Here is a 23,684-nt window from a genome sequence, read left to right as displayed (position 1 = left end):
TCAGTAATTTGAAATGAACCTCCACCGAGTTGGAAACAACTCAACAAAGTAAAGGGGGAAAAAATCAACGGATGGGGAAAAATTATAATATCTAGTGGAACTTCTGGGTTCGGCTGATCAAGGCTTCACTGAACTGAAGTTTCACTAACATTTACACTTAGTACGTAGACGGTTTATCTCAGACAACGACTTACCTTGAAGATTTGGGCATGTAAAAATCCACGGAATAACCGAAATAACTGCCTTGTGGTCCGCTATACACAGAGGGGTTCTCCACGTCCAAGTTGAATGCAGCGCACAAGGGCAGGAGAACAAGAACAACGCGAAAGTGTGGAATAGAACTCCAGTGCAATAAATTAGCGGTGCTCTTCGAATTATGTCTTTTTGAACCCATAATTCTGAGTTAATCCTCCGAGTAAATCACTTTTCAATGCTTTGCCGGCTTTAACCTTTCAATTGAGACAAGGAGCAATAACAATACAAATACCCTAACCAGATCTCATACCTTTACGCACTCGCAAACGGTTTTTATTTCTCAAATTTTCCGTCACCTTCCCTCAACCGTCTCACCCCTCTTTCTCTCTCCCTCTTTACGTCCTCCCTCTCATTTAATTGAGGAGATATTGGAAGGAGGGAGCTCCTTGACTCGTGACAAACTTCGAGAGAGGTGGAGCTAGAGCCTCAATTCACAAAGAGGAGAGACATCCTGGCAAGTTTACCTTAGACTCTGTTTTGTTTTTGGTAGGTTCTGTGTGGGCTATTCCATTAATGGTCATGTATGTATTCAATACATGTAGGGGTGTACCTATATCAAAGTAGAGAAATCACTAAATGAACAGATCTCGTGATTCATTGTTTTACCACTATAAAGGGAAAAGAGCAACCCTAAGAAGTTCTCCAAGGGAGGTTCTACAGATAATAAGATAAGTCCGCTTAAACCTTCCAAATGTTGATCCTCTGCAACAACGAGAATTCGTTAGCACAGTTACAAAGCGATAGGAGCATAAATGATTAACCCTGACAGCAAAGACCAAAGTATTTTGAAAGGTTGCTATCAGCCGAAAACTATCCCCAACACTCGTCCCGTCTGCCGCCCTCTTCAACCAAAAGCTATTCGGGTTTAAATTAAGATAAAGGTTGTGAGAGCGAGATAATACAGCTTGATAAACTAACGTGGATTTTTGACGTCGCCCAAGTGGCTCACCGCAACAGTTTGCCTATTGTTACCTTTGACTACAGTAAATTACTGTTCCCGTTAGACGATGTCTTAGCGCCAGCCTAAGAACGGCACGTCAATGTAGGTCGGAAATCTGTAAGAACACAGCACTGTCTGGTGTTCAAGTCCGAACGTGTAGTACACTGTGGCGCCCCTGTTTACAAATATGACTCATTCAACACTCATGAAGTTGGAAAGCTGCTAGTCGATGATCCAGTCAGTGAAAAAAATGTATCTAATAAAAGCCACCTCGCTGACTGCAGTTGGTAGTTGTCGGTAAAACTGATTCACTTTGTGTTTAAAGGGATTGGACAGTGCGGGTGAGCCCAATTTGGCTGCGTGGGTTTTGAAAGCGCTCGGGGATGAATGCATTTAGAACCGCAGTTTCTCACGATGCCTGGTGAGAGCGCTTCTATTTGGGAAAGTGGAGTGTTCAGGGCGAGCTCACAGCTGCCATGGGGATATGTTGGATCAGAATTCAGATGGATTTAACCATTATCTCTCTGCCTTTACTAAAAGCTCTCTGTAGTGGGTGACTGATATCTTCATCCTAAATGTCAAAGGCTACACAACTTCCTAAGATGTTCATTTTTACAGTCAAGATGAACATGGATGAGGTTGAATGGACAATGATTATGGTCTTCAAACTATAACAATCAATAAATATTGACATAAAAAATTGTCACTTTGTTACAAGAAATATAAAATTTCATAAGGTCAGTGAAAACTGTGGTTTGTGCTACTCTTCTTAGTCCCATTCTATCTTATCAGTGTAGCATTGCTTCTTTACAGCACCTTCTATCATAATGTATTGACGTATTGAAAACTCTATCACCACTAACAGGTTTGTGGGGTTAGAATGTGATGGCTACAGACAGATGCTCACGGACTCATAACCCCATTGACGTAGCAGAGGTCAAAAGTTTGAGCTCTCTCTCATGAGACTCAAGGACACATAGTTTAGAGAAAGATAAGAAGCTATCTGAGTAGGCAGTGTGTCACTCTTGTCTGTTTCCAGGACTGCAGCTCTCAAAAGTGTTTTCGAAAAAAATGTGTACACAATCTCGCACACTCCCTGCACCCTCCCTCTGTGTACCAGACTGAGCCTGAACTTTCTTACCACAACTTGCAGCATGCACTTTCTGACTGCCATGCTCCTGTACTTCTGACTCATTGCATGACTCTGTGTTCATGCATGGACCAAACTGCAAATCAGTAGCAGCTACTACAAGCCTCAGATGGTTCCCCATGTGCCAGCTGGTCAGCCATAATGTGAGGAACGATTTTAAAAAGTCAGCGTGAAAAGGCTCCTATCAAACACTGACACCGTGAATGTTCAGCTAAAATAACAGGAAAAGATTAGGTAATGCTGCTGGATCTGGGATAGCTTTTTTTCTTTGTGGTTCTGTGTGAGAGCTGTCATCTGTTGCTTATTGTAGGAATGCTGTCGTACTTTTATAGGGGGAGGTTTTTTTCCCGTGCAGATATAGTGTGGTTGATTAGAGAGGTATGGGCTGAAAAAAGGAAATCTGCTGTGGTAGGGTATCCTTAGAGCTGCATTAGCAAGACCAGTCGATATGTTTCTTTTTTTTAGCCCTTTGAGCTTTTTATAGCTCTAAATGTGTGAACATGTGTGGATACTTTAAGCAGGGCCTGGCTTCAAAGCATTTGTCTATGTGGGGCAAATGTGATTAAGCTCCTATGACATCGCTGTAATAATAATGTGACATTAGTGTAGAGGAAATGGTAAAGCAGCGTCAACCTAATCTATGGGTTGGACCTACAGTGTAATATGCTTTTAGACTCCTTCAGACTCCACTGACTCACAGCTACTGCGCACTTTATGTGGAGACTACAAAATTGCCACAAAAAAGTCAACAATGAGCAATTCCTGTCTAAAACCTAATCTAAATCAAGGTGAGTGTAACAAGGGTGACTCAAAGACATCCATGTTTGGAACTAAATATTCCCATTAGTGCAGTGAAACAGAAATGATTCTTGATACTGCCAGCTGCAAAACTTCAGCTAATAATAAATCAAACTATTAACTAGTTTAAATATTTTACTGAAAAAGACAGGACTGTTAGTTTTCATAGAGGTTTTCCTATGACTTCAGGTTCCAAATTTTTCATGCTGTTGCATTTAGATGGTTATTGCTTAATCCCTTGTGAGAGAGTTCCCTAGAAAGAGAGGTGGAGTCCCCCCATACTTCCCTCGTGACATCACCGAGGCTGTCATGGCAACCAGAAGGGCTCAACAAAAACAATGTATGAAGTATTTGGCACAGCCCTTCAAACAGCTGGGTAACTTTTATAAATAGAGAACATATAAATACATGACTCACTGAAACACATATACACACGTGTCATGTTCACACTGAAGTCAAGACACATGAGGGTTTCCGCTCCGAGGCTTTTGTACAAAACAATAAAAAAATGTCTATTCATAAGGTCCCACAGCAGTTTCTGTTGAGAACATTGGTAGAGATGAGAGAGTGTGAAAACACAAGAGCCATAGAATGCTGTGTCGTAATGCCAGGCAGAGAGTGTAATCATGTTTAAGGGGACATTTAGACCACAGCAAATGACAATATGTCTTATTCTAGTTCCGTCACTTTGTAAAGCAGACAGAAGACAAATTTTTGTTTAGATACTGATGTGGATGAAAAAGAAAAAGAAAAAGAAATCTTTGATCTTCCTCCTGATGCACACAAAAACAGTCAACCCACTTCAGGGTTGTTTTGGAGTCCATTCTTAACTCTTTATAAAATGCAAACATCTCTTTTTTTTAGTTTCTCAGATGGCACACACAGCAGATGTATACAGCTTCACTTTGGCTAGTTTTTTTTTGTGTCCAGTGAAAGCAGTCTTCTAATTCCCTGCCAACATGGGGTGAGGCCATGATCTTTTAGCGTTTGTGGCTGTGGAAAGGTTTTGTTTGTTTTGTTGTTCTCTGAGCAAGGGCAGATGTTTACAGATGTTTATCCAAGTTTAAGAGAGTGAGAGAGAGAGCGACAGAAAGAAAGAATCCTTTCCTTTCTTCTTCACTTAGCCCCCATCCTCTGTAGTGACATAAGTTTAAAAGATAGAAAATACCTCTAATGAACAGACCTGGTTTCTCTTCCTCTGTTGCCGATTCTCTCATACATGTGCATTACTACACAGCGCGCGCGTACACACACACAAAACTCCCTCACACACCCTTTTTTTTCTCATTAAGTCCTCCTCAGCTTTTCCAGTCTGAGAGAGGAAGGGTGGAGAAGTGTTGCTGATAAGTGCAGACAGCTTGTTATATTGTCAGCTGAATGACAAATTCCTCATTGTAGATCAAGAATTTGGCTTTTCTTGATTGCACTGAGCTCCACCTGAATGCCCTTTCCATTACTTTGTGTGAACCATACAAACGGGAGAAGCTAAAGAACAGAATTATTTAATGTCTTTCTATATAATTGCCATCATTAGTATTTCACAAGAGAAAGTTTGAATTTTCTGTAGATCCCATTTTGAAAGACGAATTGTCACTGATGGATGATGATGAAGACCTGAGGTCGGCTCTGATTTTTTGTTATTGCTATTTGTAATTAACGTTTGAGTGGGAGAAACCGCAGCCCACGTCAGCAGCCACAAGCTGCCTCATCCTGGAGCTGTTTATCGGTCCACACTGTCCTCCATGGCAACTGTCTCCAGGACTGGTTCTTGTTAACTGTCCGTGCAGCGCGTGTGTTCAGAGGTTAGTGATCTAGAGAGGACTGGCGGACCTTCACCGTCCACCATTAATCACACCAGTCGACATTACTCTGATAGATTATTTTGGAGTTGATATTAAAAAGAGAACAGCTTTCATGATTCCTTAGTGGGATTAACCTAAAGATACTTGTTCAATGGAGAAATATCCCAAATTCGGAAGAGTCCAAAATTTGTTCTAGGATTAGTTGATGTTTGAAAAAGATGGTCTTTTTCAAAGCATTTTACAGCATTTAAGCAACAAAACAAAAGTACTACATTCTGGCAAATGGCTGGTTTACTCAGGCCCTAATCATATACAAACAACGGAAAACATGTTTGGGCTTAAGGCCATTTGACTGTGAGTAAAATATAGGAAATAAAAAACAAAATGTGACATGGCACTAACCCCAGTCATAAGTGAGCAGCACCACAACTCCCATCCTCTTTGTCTACAGTTACCAGTCACTGTTTTCCTTTCCACAGTAAGTGCAAGTCAGGCTTTTTACAGTAGCATCCCAGCAACGGCACAGGGAACTGTGGAGCAATAACCTCAACGTTTACACAGTTTAAGGATCTCGTTTAAGGGGTTTTAAAAAAGTCTTCCTGCGCGTGTTTGAGTTTTACACACACCCTTAATGTAGAACCCCCAGTCCAGTTTTACACAGCACAGGTCACAGAATGACCTCTGACATTGGGTCACTCTTCCTCTCCCTGCCACAGCTACAAATGCAGCATGGATCAGTGGGTAGGACCACATTAGAGACATCGCCTACCTCCCATCAACACGTCTGCGTGTTAAACAAACACGGTTGGAGCGCTCAGGCCAAGTCCACTGTGAAGTGTGTGTGTCAGCAGATAGACTGTGTAAACTTGTGTGCGAAAGCCCACAGGTCAGGCAGGTTAGACCAAGGCATTTGAAGCTTATGTCTCAAACATGTTAACTACTGCCCACAACACGGTGTTAAACACAGAGATACTTACCTGCCTGTTCTGCCCACAAAGAATATGCTATTTAATTTCCACACACTACACAAAGAGCACTTTCTCCGTTACATGAAACAGATTCCTTACAATAAAAAACAACTGTTCCATTACTGATTCAGAATCATAAATCTTGAGTTTGTATGGCTGTACACATCAGACTTGATACTGCCATTGTGACAGCGCTGAAGTGCCATCCAATGGCTGACCTCCACTGAAGTGCTACCGAGCGTGTAATATTTTATTTGCATGGCCTATTCGTCTCTCAGATTAATGTTCGGCCTCTGACCCCATCCTGTGTTTTTGTATTGGGCTGAGAGTGGTAAGGGGCAGACATGGGGCCCACCAGGCTTGGAATTTGGCCATAAAACGAGTGTATTTTGGGGGCGGGGTACATGGAGCAAACATGCAATGATTCAGTGTCCCATAGGTCCACACTGCCATTTTCCCACACCCACTGTTTTTAGGGTTCTGCCTGAGAGTAAACATGTTCACACACACATGCGCACACACCCACACAGAGACGCACACACACAGAGACACACACACACGCATGGACGCACCCATACACACGCATGCACAAACCTTTATCTCCCCCAAAATCTCACATCTTTCAGAGGTGTAAGAAGCAAGAAAAAACAATTTCCTGTGAGCTGGATTTTTTTAACACCTCTGATTCTGTTGACAAACTCCACACAGTTCACGGAAACTGACTGCTATGAAGCTTTTACAGAAAGGCATAGTCAAATGTAAACCAGCGTTTTTCTTTTTACATCCTTTTGCTCTGAAGAGCACTGAATTTATGGTGTTCGGCAAACTTACAAATCAAGTCATCCGCTCATTTACCAAGGCAGCTGGGGAAAGAATAAGAATGTTTAACATTTTTCGACTTTCTATCAAGCACAGGCACTCATAAGAGATTGTATCTTTCAGTCTTTTGTAGCAAACACATCTTTTCATCCGGTTAGCAAATTCCCTCTCAGGCCTCAACCCAGACAAACTTGGCCATGAATTCTGTGTCTCTGGGTTTTTGACAATGCTTGTTTACCTGTTTGTATGATATCTGAAATTTGAAGACATGTTTTAGAAGATAATTGGCTTTACTTAATCATGGATTTAGTCACATTGTACAGGTGTAGCCATGTTTTGTGTCCTACATTAAATATGACGTGAACCCAAATAACTGATAACTTCATGACCATTTAGCCTCTGTACTTAAACATACTGAGCCCACCTTCAGTTTACCTCAGTTTTCTCAAGCACTGTTTTCATGTCCTGTTCAGCAGAGGCTTTGTTTGGCAGTAGCTGAGATTCTGTTTGGAATGAATACCACTGGCATTCATTAAAAGAAAAAAAAAAGGTACATCGTCATGTTAACATGTCATAACATTCTGCTGGAGATGAAAACACGTGCTCTGAAACGTGAGTCACTGCCTTTCTTAATAAACCGTTAATTGTTGTTATCCCCCCTCTTAAAGTGACAAGTCCTTCCCTTATAAGTTCATGTTGACTTTTAAGCTCCCCAGTCTGTTGGAGGTGATAAAACCTTATATAGATGGCATTGAGACCAGTGATTATAGAATCAGTGTCATCCAAAGAGCTGTGCGTGTATTTACTGATTTAGACCTCTGAACACTTGGAGAGTCACTGTGAGATAAAACTAACAGAGGGCTGGACCAGTTCTTAACTGGGCCCAGCATACCATGAGCATCTTCCAAAAGCCAGTCAGGAAACTGCAGGGGTGCTTCAGGGAGATTCTGGGTAGTAATGTTTATCTGTGCAGTGCAGAATTTGAGGAATCAGGATTTTACATGGAGCAATCCCCTCTTACAAGATAAGGTTACATGGAAAAGAAACTAAAGCAGGCCTTGCCAAGCAAACAGAGGGGCGGTCAAGGGTTTCCATCAGAATGGAGGGGACTAAGAGCAGAATGTGTATTATGGTTTAACATGTCATTTGAAGTATTGGGCCCCAGTAGCACTTGTTCCATTTTGCCCCGAAATCCTTGAGGATTAGGATGTTCACTAGAGGTGTACGGAGATGTAATTATCTGTATCTGTATCTGCATCTGTATATGTATCTGTTAGGTTGCGGAGTAAACCAGCTGCCACACCACGCTTTTGTCTCGCTAGCTCCCGCACACGACTACATATAGCGATCACTTTTCATTAATGTGTAGCAAATGAAACGACTAGTTAGTGAAATCAAAGTCCTATGTTGCAAACAGAATGGGCATTTTTATCTTGTGGCCATTACCAATTATATGAATCGATTAGTTAAAACATAACGGCGACGCACAGACAATCATGTTTTTTTCTCCGAATAATCACGACCAACTTCGGGTAGAAGAAATATCCGCTTCCATTGCATTATTTGTGCTTTCCAGCATAACGTATTCGTATTCAGGTACAACCCCAATGTTCACCACTTGGTACCAATGTTCTCTGTAATTTCTTTTTTCAACACTGAGAAAATAGAGATCTGTCTGAGCACTGTGAGCGACTTGCGAACCTATTAATCAAACTGTACTTTCTTTACTGATATACTCTTACTTAATTAAAGTACATGGACTTTGTAAACGAGTACATTCTTCTCCACATTATACGTTGCGTAGCGAGTTTTATAGTAGGCTATCTCGTTGCGTCATCACCGATTACGATGTCTTTAATTAACAATGAAAGCCGTAATGGAATTACAGTATCTTGTTACTTTACGCATCATTTAAAAACTAGGCTTTATTTCAACTAATCGTGACGTGACTATCAGTGTCAAAATAACGCATTACATACGAACGTGTGTTATTGAAAACTGCTGTTAGAAATGACTGAACAACGAATCCGTAATACAATATGCATGTAAGTCTCCACACCAGCAATCCTTGAGTACTTACAACAAAACAACATTCAACACTCACAACACAACGAAATGCAATTGTATTGCACTTTAATGACAAGCACTGCACTTTCTTTTACCATTTCCAACAACCACATTATCCATATGTCCCAACCGCAATCATAACGCTATTACACTTATTCAACTTGTAACTTTCTTTGCTAAACTACAGTTTGTAAAACTATCTCTGCGGTGCTTTTCCTTATGTTGTTTATCTTTGTGTATTACAAACAAGTATTTGAGATAAAATGGCCTCTCGAATTTAAACTAAGTTCTGTTTGAACGAATCGTGATGCAACTATATAGCTAACGCATTATATACGAACATGTGTCATTGATGGAAAATCGCCGATCAAGATGACTTAACAATGAAAGCGATAATGGAATGATGGTATCCTGTTGTCTTACGCATCATGTATTACGCTTTATTTCAACTAATCGTGACGTGTCTATCAGTGTCAAAATAATGCATTACATACCCACATATTTAAAACGACTGAACAACGAAAACTTTGTATGCTGGGAGGCATTGAGGTAGCTCGCGACCTCTACTTTTTGTGCGCGGTCTGAAAAGTGCGCGGGTCTTTGAAATGGTCAGCGCGATCGCGTTTGCGCGCAGCTTACAGGGAACATTGCTGGGTACAGATCTGTGAGTCTGACTCACGAAAACTGGGTTCATTCAGCTCTTATAGAGTCCAAAACAATAACGAGCTACCAGAGAAAGCTCTACTACTGAACAATGCGTGTCCTCTAACTAAATACATCAAACTTCTCTCTTCTTTCTTTCTAATTGTGAAACATCCACAGTCAGTGTTGAAGATGATGAAACCACCACTTCCAGAACAAATATTTGCAATACACAAGAAAATTAACTGTGTTTTTACAGGTTGGTATGGTATATGGTGAAGCAGGGCTTGCTGTGGTTGTAAGAAAACTATGTAATTCCAAGAATCTCTTTGATGTGCTACTGATAAACATAATTAGAAGCTCATCATTGTTAAAACATTCGGTCTTGTTGTGGGCTGCAGGATCAGAGATTGATTCAACCTGAAATATGAATATGCTGATGTTCATCCTGTTTGTCTCACATTAAGCATATGGTTCAAAATGGGGAGGGTCTAAGTGGCTCCAGATGTCTGTCACTCAGACATCACTCAGTGATCAGTCATATGTGTTCTGCTCTGGTAGCCAGGGAATCCAACGAGTCCAAATCTGTTCGTGCATACCACCAAGCAACAATCTACTGATGTGCAGTACCCACAAAAGTGGAAGTGAGCCAAGTATTGTGTAGACACTGAGCTATGTTTTAACTGCGCAGTGTGGGCAAACAATCCATCGCTTCCTGGCTTTGTGCAATGGAATGCCCTGAGGATGTGTCTCATATGCTAATGCATTAGTAGAGCTTATACAGAATGGTTCGTCTCACATAGAGTGCTTGGCGATTTTAGACAAAGTGTTGACAACTCTGGCACAAAAAAGAACAATGTACTCGGGATCCAGTGCAGGATCCAGTGCACAGTGTGAGCGGAAGTAAGGATTGCCACAGAGTTCATAATTGTCAAAGCCATACCTCCCCTTACCCTGCTCAATTCTCATCCATTTTGTTTGGATGCTACGTCTGAAGGCTACAAACTGTCGCTTGGCTGCCTCCATCATTGACATTCCTGCCTATCGGAGCTGGTGCCCAGTTTCCCAAAAACACGACTGGATTTTACTTTCCAGGATTTTGGATCACTACGGAGACTCTGAGGCCACCTGGGATTGAATCAAACGCAGACAAAACATCTGCAAGTCAGTTAATCCTTTCTTCTGCTGCCCACTATTTCCACATACCAGGCATTGGATTGAAAACTGCATGCTCTTTGGCGATCAGTCAGTGTCACAAAACTTTTTCTTTTTTCATTTTTACACAGCACACGCAAACAACGTCAAATAAGAGAAGGAGAATCAGTTCACTGTAGAGGAGGGAAGCCACTTCATGGATGGACAAGCTAGAATGTGGCTAGACATCTTCTACACTTTCTGTCAAGCAAGCAGATTGGCTGGTCCATGATTATCCAAAAGCAGCCACATCTGTTATTACACAAACAGCTCCAGGAATGGGCCTAAGCCCATCACAGCCCAGTTTGTTTCTGAGCTGGCTCATCTCATAAGAACACCCAGAGAGCTGGAGACCAGCTCACCACCCTGGGATGCTTTACAAGCTTGTTTTTCTCCTTAAATTGGTATCCCATTGGTATCACTGACGAAATAGGAATATTTCCCATTGCAGCTTCTGGTTTGAGAACTTTTGACTGAGACAGTGAATAAAATGCATCAGACAGCATCAGCAAAGCCATGTTAAGTTCAGAGTTCAGAATGTCTTACATTTAGTTTTTGTTATTCAGGTCTAAAAATATCTCAAAATGTCTGGAATTGTAGGAGGAGAGGCATGTTAAGTTTTTATGTTTTATTTTACCAGTATTTTATATCCCCCAACAATAACCATTTCCGCAACGTCCAGTATACATTTGTACATTAAAGAGGTAGCGTACACTCCGCTTCGGTAGGTGCTTGTGTGGCTGTGATCCGCATTTTAACATAGAAGAAGAATGTGTTTATCCAGCTTACGATCTGAGGGCTGCGGCGGGGGAAAAGGAAAAAACCAAAAACACGGTGCTGCGAGCAAGCATCAGGCACAAGCGCTATGCTAGCACCCGTAAAATACTATGCCCATCGAGTCGTTCACTGTTACTGTGGTGGTAAATGCAGGGGGACATTTTGTTCTATTGGACAGGGTCCAATGGACAGTTTTACAGTTTTTTACAGCCATACAGTTTTTTACAGCCATACAGTTTTATTTTTGTTAATGAGAAGGCTCTTATTGTTATCTAATGTGCACTCAATATTTCTGTCATTCAGATTCAATAAAACTCAATAATTGTGTATACTGTAGTCTAGCTTGTCGATTTCTTTTGCTGCAGTAATGGTATTATTTTTTTCCTTTTAGAGGTATTTAAAAGGTCTTAAAATTCATTAAATTTGTACTTAAAAATGTGCCGCTACCCTGGTTAGCAGTGTAAGCAACAGCTCTTAGCGTGACGTTGCTACACCACCGTCGGCCGGCTTACGTCATTTCAGCGTTCCTACTGGCAGTGCGAATGCAAACAGAAAAAAGCCCTAGAACGTACGTAGTTCTAGGGGAAGCTCCCCAGGAGGTAGTTCCTGTTGAATGAGACCCTAGAACTGTTCGGTCCGAAAGCGCCTATAGGCTCCAGAGCTTTGTAGTCTTCTGTGAAATTCCAAACTTTTGCCCCCATGCACAGTATGTAAAGTTACTCACTTTTGCAGCACTTCAGTGTCAGTAGGATACATGTGGATGTGTAGGATATGTAGGTGACATTCTTGAGAAGATGGAGGGTGAGAAATGATGGCACTAACAGATAAGCCAAACTAATCATAGACCACCTGTAATAACTGCCACTCAGAAGACACAGAGGACAGAAAGAAATGGACCATAAAAGCAGCAGGTAAAGCACCCCCTCTCAGAACTACACCCCCTCCCTCCCACAAGAAACTGATGGATACATGTTTTAAAATGGATAAAAAGAGATTAGATGTTCCCATATAGTCCATGCACTCAACATCTTTTTTCCTTCGAGGTAAAAGTTGGAGGATTATCACTTTTTTCTGATCCATGGAACTACACAATGGAATATTGACCCCGATAAGACAAAACGCTGGTCCTTTCACAAGAGAACAGTCTGCCAGAGGAAGCTAAGTGTTTTAAGGGAAATGTATCAATCATTTCATATCCTGTTGTTTTGCAAACCTCTGAAACATTGAAATAACATGGTCCTGAGAGTTATTTTCGGAATAAGTATTCATCCAACAATTACATGCATTTGAAGAACCCTTTCAGAAGATATGAGTAAAGAACTCCTGTCTCTCAATGAATGATGAAAAAAGTATGAGATTCAATAAGGTTCTGGTTGAAACCTTGAGAACACAAAAGGGTTGTAGGTAGAGCCTCAAAGATGGGTTCTAGCTGGACCGCTTAGAACATGAAAGGGTGGGTACTAAACCCCTGTAATATAAACCAGGTTTTGGTAGAATGCTTTATGGAGGGGTTCTCTGTGTAATTCTTTTTTTCAGGGTTCTTGGAAGAACCCTTTGAAAGGGTCTCATGTGACCACTAAGGGTTCTCCTATGGGGACAAAGAATAAAGCATGGATCCAGTCAGAAGCCTTTTTCCTAAGAGTGTGTGAGGTTTTGAGATATTTGTGCAATTGTTTAAATCTTCACTTTCTATTCAGACTTTCATACTAGCGTCACAAAAATTGGAGATCCACCCCAGAGTATATTAGTCAGCCAAAAGTGTCATGCCACCATTAGCTAGAATGTACGGACTGTCCCAGTGACTTACAGTACTTAGTATGGTTCTAGACAGGAAATGAAGCATCTGTACTTTTCATTGAGTCATCTTTCCACCACTAGCACTCCCCCCTAACTATTGACTTTGAACCAACCTTGTGTACACCATGTATGGTCATCTGTCCTTACCAACACACTCTAATGGACAGTAACAGAGTTGTGAGAATGATTGTGTCCTAACACACTTCCATTTGACCGACTCAGGAGATCCGTATGCTAAAAGCAAATGTTATCTCTGTGTTATTCTCAGTTCTGACAATCTGTTTAACTGCTGCCATACCTGCTCTTCATTGAAGTAGAGTAGATATATATTATCTGCACAGCTCCTGATCTGAGATCTGTGATGAAGTTTTGTTCAGTGTTGAAAAGGAGCTTGGAAAGCTGATCCAAGACCTTCTGCTGGGAGCAGACAGTTGTATTAGTCAGTAGGGCACGCACACTCACTTATATGGGAACTTGGTTTTCTTCTGTTAGACAGCTAATGGTTGGAAAACACATGACTTGTTTGGAGCTTGTACAGGACACAGGGAGAGAGAGAAAGGTGTGTGTGTCTGTGTGTGTGTGTGTGTGTGTGTGTGTGTGTGTGTGTGTGTGTGTGTGTGTACGTGTGTGTGTGTGTGTACGTGTGTGTGTGTGTGTGCGTGTGTGTGTGTGTGTTCGGGGGTTGCTCTCTGAGGATATGTCTGAGTCACGAAGTTATGATTATGAATCATCTGATCTAGAGCTCCCAAGACACACACACACACACACACACACACACATTTCTCTGTCTCTCTCTCTCTCTCTTGCTCTCTCTCTCTCTCTCTCTCTCTCTCTCACTCTCACTCTTGCTTGCCCTCTATTTCTCTCAAGGAATTTAAAATGCAGGAAAATAAATTCAACTAATTGGGTGTACCATTTGTCAACATGTATTCACTCACTCTTGTGGCACAGTGGATAAGTCAAAAATAGTCTCATTCAGGGGACATTAGAAATACTATCACATAACCCCAATGGACCTCAGTCCATTTCACAGTCCTTCTCCAAAATAGGGAACAGTGTTAGCTGTAGTCCTGTCAATCCTCTTCCACTCTCACTTGCCTCACTCATGTACTCATCTGTCCATAACAAAACAGGGGGCATTTATTAAGGGCAAAGCCATACATGACATACACTCAACTTAATGTTAAACATAAACATGCAAATAAGTGTGGCCAGAACCATTAAGATTAAATATAATTAAAAACAAATATTGTGGTTACAGTTTCATGACCTCCCCTGCCTTGGAACATGTGAGAGAGTCTTGGAATGATGGTACAGTTTTCATAAAAATGTTTGATGAAAAAATGAACTTGGTAAATTTGGAGTTATAGGCTATTTTTATTACTGAAGTTTCTTTAGAAATTCCTACTCTAAATAATGTTAGATAACCACTGAAGTAGTGAGTTCTACGTGTTATGTTTGATTCTGTAAGCTCTGTAAGCTGGAGCAATACTTCTTGTCAGGTTTGCCCACTGACTTGGCAAGGGATTGTTGTACTGATTTTAGGGATTATCTGATGATTAATTTCCTCTCATTTTTTTCAGATAAACATTGGTGGCAGGGAGAGAAAATGCGGTCACAAAGAGATGTTCATGTTAGCAAGACAAGAGGAACACACTGCTTGGGTCCTGTAAGTTAAAATGGCAAACAAATGGCAAAGAAGAGAGCAAAATTCCTCCTTTTATCATTCTTTTCTTTCCTCTCATTCTCCATTCTGAAGGAATGGTGTGATCTAGCAGCCCCATCAGGTTAGAGGTCTGACTTACATTAGTGATGCTGGTGCAACATGCTCTGGACACTTTGCCTGGAAACGGAAGCCTTGATGGCTCAGACCTCCACTTGTCTCCATTACATTGTCTTGTTGCAACAGCCCCTTATCCCCCTCTTACTCAAGCCTTTTGACCAGATATTGGAACATTTGAGTGTGCTGGAGGTTTGAACGTGTGTGTAAGCCATCTGCTTAGTAGGGTGAAAGTCTCCTTGGAAACCAGAGTTGGCTGCATCTGCTCACATGGCTGACCCACCCTATCATGTTCTGGTCCTGCTGGCTAAACCGGAGCAGGGGAATTCTTGGCTCCGCAGGATCGCTCTGACGTGAGCCCAGATTACCTCAGCTTGAATAGTGGCCCACATATGGAGAGTTACAAGTACTGTGGCCTACCCTGGGAGGATCTGAGAGATGAGAGAGAAAGAGACAGAGAGAGAGAGAGAGGGAGAGAAAGAGAGAGAGTATTGAGGAGAGTCTTTGAAGAGAGGCAGATATGGTCAGGAATGGTAGGGGAGGGTAGAGAATCATCTTTCTCAGAGAACACCCACTCAGGGGATATCCAAAGTGATTCCATTAATAACTATTCTTCTAAGTGAGAGTGTTCTCATAAAGCACAGACGTCATGCTTAAACTTGAGACACTGTCCTTCTGAATTACAATTTTTGACACATATTTACAGCTAAAGTATCAGTCTCTGAAACCATACAAGCGCCAATGCCAATACAGTGAAACCGTTGTGAGGTTGTCTGGTCACAACTTATAGTAATTTTAAGCTTTAAAAATTAGTTGTTGCCAAAAAGTGCTGCAGGCATCTCTTTCACATCCAAAAGATCTTCCCCAGGGGTTTGATCCATCTTTCATTCATATGGGACCATGTCTAAAATTTCTCTCCCGTATGGTGTAGCTCACCACAGCAAAGCCGGACTTCTCTCCACCCTGCTCTAAATCCACAGCACCTCCCATCTCACATGTTCTCAGAAAAACCTCTTAAACATTGATCAGTGGTTTGGCAGGCTGCAAGACAGAGCGAACTTTGATTCCCTCTTTGCTTCCCTCAGATTTGTGTTCAACTTCTCTAAACGTTTCGTGCCTGTTTGTGGACGTAATTGCTTCCATCTCTCTCTTTGTCAAGGCACAGGCAACACTGGCTGTGTCAAAACCAATGCTGGTGGGGGAGGGGGCGGAGCCAGGGCGGGGCGAAGGCACGGCAAGAAAGGTTTGGTGGCCTCATTGAGATTTCTGCTTTTTTCTCCACATTGATGATGTGTTTCTCACGATGAGATGTCCAAAAGACCTTGAACTTGTTCTGAAGCCATGTCCATGAGAGAAAGTGAGGCCTCTCTCTCTCTCCCTCAAATGGCCAACGAAAGGCAAACAAAAGACGGAGACAGCCCTGCCCACTGACTTTGAAGAGCTCTGAGAGGGAGAGAGAGAGAGAGAGAGAGAGAGTGTGTAAGTGAAAGGTTGATTGAAAACATATTGCGAGGGGATTTGATGATATCACGCTCTCAGATATGGAGGAGGTGTCTTTGCTTTTTAACATCCATGAAAACATGCTGTCAAACCCACAGACTCTCGTAAAACTCTTTTTTAACCCCGCACAGAGGAGGCATTGTATATAAGGAAATTAATTGCTGTAGAAATACTTCGCATGGCCACTGTGGCCAAAGGCTAAAGGCTTGATTTGTAATATTATGGGCCACGAATCCTTTGTTCTGTTCATAGAATAGAATAGAATGGAATAGAATATGTTGTGTCCTTAAGGTTCAAAATAAATTAAAAAAAAAACATTATAAAGGGGCAGTCTTAAACCTTAAATTTATTGTTGTACATTTACAGTTGAAAAGCTTAAAATGAGAGAGTGGTCATGGATTCAAATCTCGTACACGAGGTACTGTCCCTTTAAGAGTGGAGACCTTGTGTGATGACACTGGTGCTGAGCCATTGAGAGGAAAAGGTACTGACAGGAAATTACGCAGAGATGGAAAAAAAAGACGTGGATGGAGAACAGTGCCTCCCATTAAAAAGCCATTGTTTCACAGAAAATGAGCTGCTTTCATGAGCATTATTTCCAGGGCGCAACATATTAGAATAGAATAGAATAGAATAGAACAGAATAGAGTGAATTAAGTGTTTGGAACCCTCAAAAGTTGAACATGAAAGGTTTTGAAGACTGTTTTTTTTTTTTTTATATGACCTGGTCCCATAGGGAACATGTGCAGGCAAGGAAACTGTATCATGCCACCAAAATAAAATTACATTGTAATTTGTAATTTGCCCATGTCTCCACCAATTTTCAGCTGACACTTTTACAACACTACACAGAGGAGAAAACATCAGAATGTGATAATGTTTGAATTTAATCACATTTCTCACACACACACATAGACAAATACCATGCTGAAAAAACACAGAATGCCTATGTGATGGTCTGGAATTCCACAGGTGTGATCTGTTTTTGGAGGCCTCTGTTCACCAGGTGTTCCCAACTCTAACATCTCTTTGATATGATTAACTGAGAGAGAGAGAGAGAGAGAGAGAGAGAGAGAGAATTTAAATTCAAATGTATTTCTTTCTTTCTTTCTTTCTTTCTCCGACAAATTAAATAAAACATGGTGCATTTCTGTCATCCTCAAACTCATGGACATGGGAGCGGGGTGTGTGGTCAGGTTTACTGATCAGTGACTCACAGCTGAGTCATAAATGGAGGTTTGGTTGGTTAATAGGATGGGGGGGGTCATATATGTCCCGATGTAGCAGCATTCCGTTTGTGCTGCCTCAGGTTCTCTCCTGCAGAGTTAATGAGGCACCCCTTCAGGGGAGTCGGCACGAGACCAGGATGGCTTCACCGCTCACAAAACGGTCAACTCATCAGATTGGAGGAGGGCAGAAAAGATCTCACGAGCTCCTGATGAGAGCAGAGGTTTCTCCCCCTTCCCCCTACCCTTTTCCCCAGCACTCCCACTGTCTAGATAGCTGAGATTAGAAACAGATGCCCTTTGACAAAGCATGCTGGTTACTCACAACCACACTTGTACACACATGCGCACACTGATGTGGTGAAAATTAGTATGTCCAGACAGGGGGTGAGGTAGTTCTCTCAACAGTCACTGTGGGTTGGAGTGTCTAGGTTTGAGAATGAGGGGGAGAGAAAGAGAGCAAGAGAGAGAGAGATAGAGAGAGAAAGAATGTACAGTAAATGACTATCTTTGTCATTATTTTCATGCAGTGTTCACATATCTGTGTGTGTGTGTGTGCGTGTGTGCGCGCGCGCACATGTGTGTGTGTGTGTCTGTCCACTTCACAGTGTGGTAAATGTTTATGTTCCTCTTTTCAAAGTCATCCAGATGCTCGGTCTCAATGGACAGTTATACAGGAACAGTTATAGGTCCCATTTTCAACCCCTCACCCCCAAAAAATGTGTGTAGTCCACTGTCATTCTCCCACCCTCGCTCACTCTCTCACCAAATTCCACTAGAATTCCCATGACGTGACAGAAAACAGGAGTCTAACTCAGAACACAACACACCAAAATATCAGACAGACAATTACTCATTTACACAGAGACTGTAGACAGCATTGAGAACTGCATGTTGAAATCTCACAAGAGAGTTCACAGCCAGTCATTCTGAGAGCTTCTTAATCCAAGTCCGCTCAATCTAAAGCTATCAATATTCAGTGGTAAACAAACTTCAAATTTCAACCATTCCCTCTAAAACCTTCCAAACACAGCCTTTTTTTTCCTTAGTTGAATCTCGGTGCTGCATGTTAACTATACAGAACCGTGAAATTCCATGGCTGACCTTTAAAGTGCTTTGAATTGAATGTGTATTTGTGTAGTTTTTGGGTCACAGTGTTTGGTGACCCTGTTATGGAGCGTGGACAGTGAGAAAGGGTTAACGCCCCCAGGTTGGGAGCGGAGCAGCAAGCACACACATGGGGTCACGTACCATAGCCTGATGGCAGGACTTTGTGCTTAGACATGGTCAAAACACACGCACACACACAGAGTGATGAAAAGGAGCAGATGGGAGGACTGAAACCATGCTGATCAATGGTAAACATACACACAGGGCCTTATCTCTCTCTCTCTCTCTCTCTCTCTCATTATGGGAGGATCTGGATGTTTTAGAAAGAAAAAGACCTGAACAGCATACACTGGAATGTTAAAACACACACTAATGCACAGGCCGCCTCCCACATCTCTTATACTATTGACTTGGCCAGAGATTACAATCACAAAAAGAGAAAACAGAGACCACTTAAGTGAACAGATGAAAAAAAAACATGGGAATATCACAGAGAGAAAGCAATGCAGCATATCTGGAATTCATACTAAATGAACACAGGTCAAAATCTGAAAGTCAAACTAAATAACCATGGGTGAAAATCTGAAACTCATACTAAAGATGACCACCGGTGAATGTCTGAAATTCAAACTAAATGACATGGGACAAAAAAGGAAACCCACCATACACTTTGTCAGTCTCACCATACTCTTTGTTCTAATAAAGGAGGGAAACACTCCAGTGACCTCAGCAGAAGAGTTCATAAAACCAGTGTTTTCATACCAAACAGGCTAAAAGAACCAGTGGAACAGGGACCACTTCACATCAAAGATACAACTACAGAGGATGTCAAATCTGTCGGATATAACAGCATCGTACTCACTGGCTACCATTTGACACATATATTTGGAGTCCAAGATTACACACCGATGACTGGACTGCTTGTTGGTCAGAGATTCTACACTGGCTTGGTAAGGTAAATAAGAGAACACATGAGAACACATTCCAAATGCAATTTTCAGCTCCCCATGCCCTAGCTCTGTGTGAGTGTATGCTATCCTGGAGAGAGGCAGTGAGTAGACCCCCCCCCCCTTCATTTGCCTGATGCAGTCCTCTAATGACCTTCCAAACTCCATTGCCCCTAGGACCAATACTAACCAAGACCTGCAACACTCTCACAACTTCCTACAACTGTCAACCATCCCTTTTTTTTAATTTCTTTTCGTTCTGTCTCTGGACTGTCTCAGATATGAGGCTCCCAAATCATTGGAAGAATTTCCAACATGTTTGGACAGCTTTTCCAGCATTTCCAGACAATCATGCTTTTCAGACACTGCCCTGTATGTGATTAAATGGTGCTCACACTTTGGTGGTAGATTTGCCATATACAGGATATGTTGGAAGACACTGTTGGTGTGTTTTCCATATTTTGCATATTCTGTCCATTCCACAAAACCTGCTCCACTCTGCCACAATGTCTGTGCTCCACTGCAGACATTTCAGGGGAAAGATCTCCACAGACAGTCAGTGACTGTATAAAGGGCCATCTTGTGAGCACCTGTGAAATCCGACATTGGAGTGGAGGCAGATGTTGTTCATGATTTTCACCTGCTTCTAAACCAGAATCTTAGGAACTCTGACAGATGTCTGTTACCACCTGTCAAGAAGAGCATTGTGTGATTCCCAGTTGAGGCCCAGGTGTTCCACTGACTTACTGTGAACAAGAAAACAAGAGCTGAGTCTCAAAACTGTGTCTGGTCTCAAGAGTGCCCAAGAAACTGAGGAACCAGCTGAGAGCTTCACAAAGCAGACCATTGATTCACCTGATGACTGATCTTGAGTAGCACCAACAGTGAGGGTCTGGACAGGTAGGAGAGAAAGAGTGTGTGTGTGTGTGTGTGTGTGTGTGTGTGTGCGCGCACATGCTGACATCCCCACCCAGGGCTAGTGGACACACTCAGCAGGTTCTTAATGAAGTGGCGGACACACAAGAGAGAGCCCTCAGGGCCAAAAGCAGCTGGAACACCCCTAATGACCCCAATGAACCCTCTCATCACTAAAGTGTGTGTGTGTGTGTGTGTGTGTGTGTGTGTGTGTGTGTGTGTGTGTGTGTGTGTGCGTGCGTGATGCTTGCTCTACCTTAAGGCACTGAAACTACACACAAAGACATTTCCGTGACCTGCAGAGGTCTCTCTGAGCAGCCACCACTCTGATCCATAGACACTTCAAAGTGTCAGTTTTTGACTAAGACAGATTACTCAGAAATGACACACTACTGCAAACCATGACTAACAAACACAGCAACAGGGATCAAAAGGACCTGTATCAACAAATGAAGAGTCTTAAAAAACAACTGAGTCCATTGATTTATTCCCAATCTGAGTGTTGGGAATCCCTGTGCTCAGCTGCATGTGTTTCAGTGGGAATGATAGTGACACATTGTCACATTATAGAGGCTGTAAATGGTAGGTCCCGAGATTAAGCGTGAACCAGCCTAGGCGATCTGCCATCCCAGCTGTTGATGGGGGAGGGTGGGAAAGTGCTCAGAGAACATCCGGTCTTATAGCCATAACATTGTCCAGTAGACAGATGCACCAATTATCCTCCCATCAGTTCCAACAGTAACCCAACACAATGACCTGGTGCATCATACTTAGGTTTCATCAATGGTGATCTGTAATTCAGTCAAGGATGATGAGGTTCAGACTGGGTCTCTTATTCACTCAAGGACCACAGCGATGTTCCTAAGAGCTTGATCAAACACAGGCCAGATTTCTGACTCGCTCAGAATTCATCTTAGGCCCTCAGAAGTCTCTCCCCATTTAGAGGAGGAGAGAGTTCAGACTTCACAGTTCAGAGAGAGAGAGATACTGAGTTTACCACTGCCTACCCATTAGCAAAGACTGAGGCAACTCATCTCAGTTTAAATTTCCATCTGAGAATTTACGGCCAGGTTTAAACAATTCTGATATCCCTCCTCTCTGCACCAGCAGTCCAGGGAAGGGGAGGGCATGCAGATTGGGTTTCATTTCTGATTATTTTATCAGTGCCCTGAAAGGGGGCCAACATGGGAGTCGTGTAAATCTGCGGCCATCCTAGCCCTCTCCTGGCTCCTCTGAAGTCCTCAGGAATTCATGTATCAGGTCCAGTTTGTGTGAGCCAGATAAATGAAGACCTGGAATAATCCCACACTGCACTGTGCCCCCCACCACCCCTACTCTCTAAGGGAGTGTGCGTGGGGGAAGAGAATCATCTCACACTAAGAATCACAGCGCACAGTCTCTCTCCACAGGGCTGATGGGGCGAGAGCAACTGAGACAGAGAATCTACTGCATGAAACCCTAAATCTCCTTGACCAAGATGCCCATAAATCACCACTGCACAGGCAACCAGTGCATACTGCGTGTTGACTGACCCCAAATTCCAACAAAGACTCTCTGCAGCAAGCCAGTGGAGTTTACGACTTCATTAACAGAACTGTAGCAGGCAGACACTGGTATCACACAGCAGAAATGAGATAAGAACCATCACTAAAGAAAAAAAATTGTTATTGGTATGTAGTCTTAACACTGGTTGATTTGTAAGCTTTACATGTTGGATTTTTTTCCACAGTCATAACAAGGGCAGGATGTTAAAGCAGTACCAGGTATATCAGATCACAGAAGATTTTTGAGATGCTTCATTGTCACAGATGGATGAATAGCATTCTTTGGATTCGATGTTAACCAAGGCCACTGGCACAAATAGCCATGCAGGAGGAGAAAGACAAATGGTGAATAAAGAATAAATTGCACAGAAAAGCAAACACCATTCACCTCAGTATGGAAATGGCAAACACCATTTACCTCAGTACAGAATTGTTTCCCTGGGCTGAACACATTCATCATTGTGAAATAAATATGTTACACAGTCAGTCGAAGGCAAGGAGCCCAGACTCTACCGCTCTATGAAAGACAAGCTCCCCTTTTCCCTTACTCTCCTGGCGCCCTCACCCGCCCCCCCCCCCCCAAAAAAAACCTTCCCTATAAATAACACCATGAGATCACCCTAAATCATAATTAATTATAGGCAGGGGATCCCTGTCAGAGGAGGAGGAAGGGGCAGAGGCCAGGGGTGCTTTAACAACCTCTTCTACTTCAGGACCCCCTCCATCACCTGTCCAGAGCTCCCTGGGTGTGTTTTCCCACCAGTAACCTGAGAGCCAGCCTAGTTCTCCAGTGTTACAACCGCTTTGGAGCACAAATCGTAAGGAAACAGCCACCCCCCCTCCAGCTCTGGTTTTGGAACATTCCAGAAAAGAAAGGTTCGTGTTCACATATGAATGTGTTTAGGCCTACACTTCCTGAAACACAGAATTAAATTACGGAGATATAAGCCATAACAACACATCAGGAGTATCTGCAGCATTGCTCTCTGTCTGTACTGTCCTCATAGCACTTTTCCCACAGTACTTTTTCTGTTGTCCTGGACAAACAAAAGTCAAACTGTCTCCATAACCTCCATGTGGGAAAAATACTTGTAGAAAAAAAAATCAAAACAGTCATGCCCTGAAATGACCCGCATAATAAAATCAACATCACGTTCAAATATGCAAAACCTCTCATGAACATGAAAAACTAAACTCTGTTCCATACTACTAACTTTACACAGAGGTTTAAAGTGTTTCTGTGTTCTTTCTGCTGTGTGAGTACACAACCATAGAACCTAATGGAATAGAACAGTTTAAAACAGTGCAGAAAAGAGGAAACACACACTCTTATGCCAGCAAAACTGTTTCATAACTCAGCTGTGATGTCACAATGGAAGAACATACAGCCAGACCTCCCTGTGGCCACCGCCCTTTAGTAAATGGAAAGCCAACATCCTTCCACCTCACCCAG

At 42.3% G+C, this 23,684-nt stretch overlaps 1 protein-coding gene across 1 annotated transcript in view; it reads right to left on the bottom strand.

Moving 5' to 3' along the window:
• itga5 (integrin, alpha 5 (fibronectin receptor, alpha polypeptide)) overlaps positions 1-571 on the bottom strand; it is a 43,647-nt gene extending 43,076 nt beyond the window's left edge. The window contains exon 1 of the mRNA XM_030769869.1: positions 195-571. Within this exon, the coding sequence (XP_030625729.1) occupies positions 195-394 (200 nt within the window). The 5' untranslated portion in view covers positions 395-571. The remainder of the gene's footprint in view (positions 1-194) is intronic.
• Between the last annotated feature and the right edge of the window lie 23,113 nt (positions 572-23,684).

Source organism: Chanos chanos, chromosome 3 (assembly GCF_902362185.1).
Source record: "Chanos chanos chromosome 3, fChaCha1.1, whole genome shotgun sequence".
Taxonomy (NCBI): domain Eukaryota; kingdom Metazoa; phylum Chordata; class Actinopteri; order Gonorynchiformes; family Chanidae; genus Chanos; species Chanos chanos.
The sequence above is the reverse complement of the archived record's forward strand: the minus strand, read 5'-3'. Positions and strand labels throughout refer to the sequence as shown.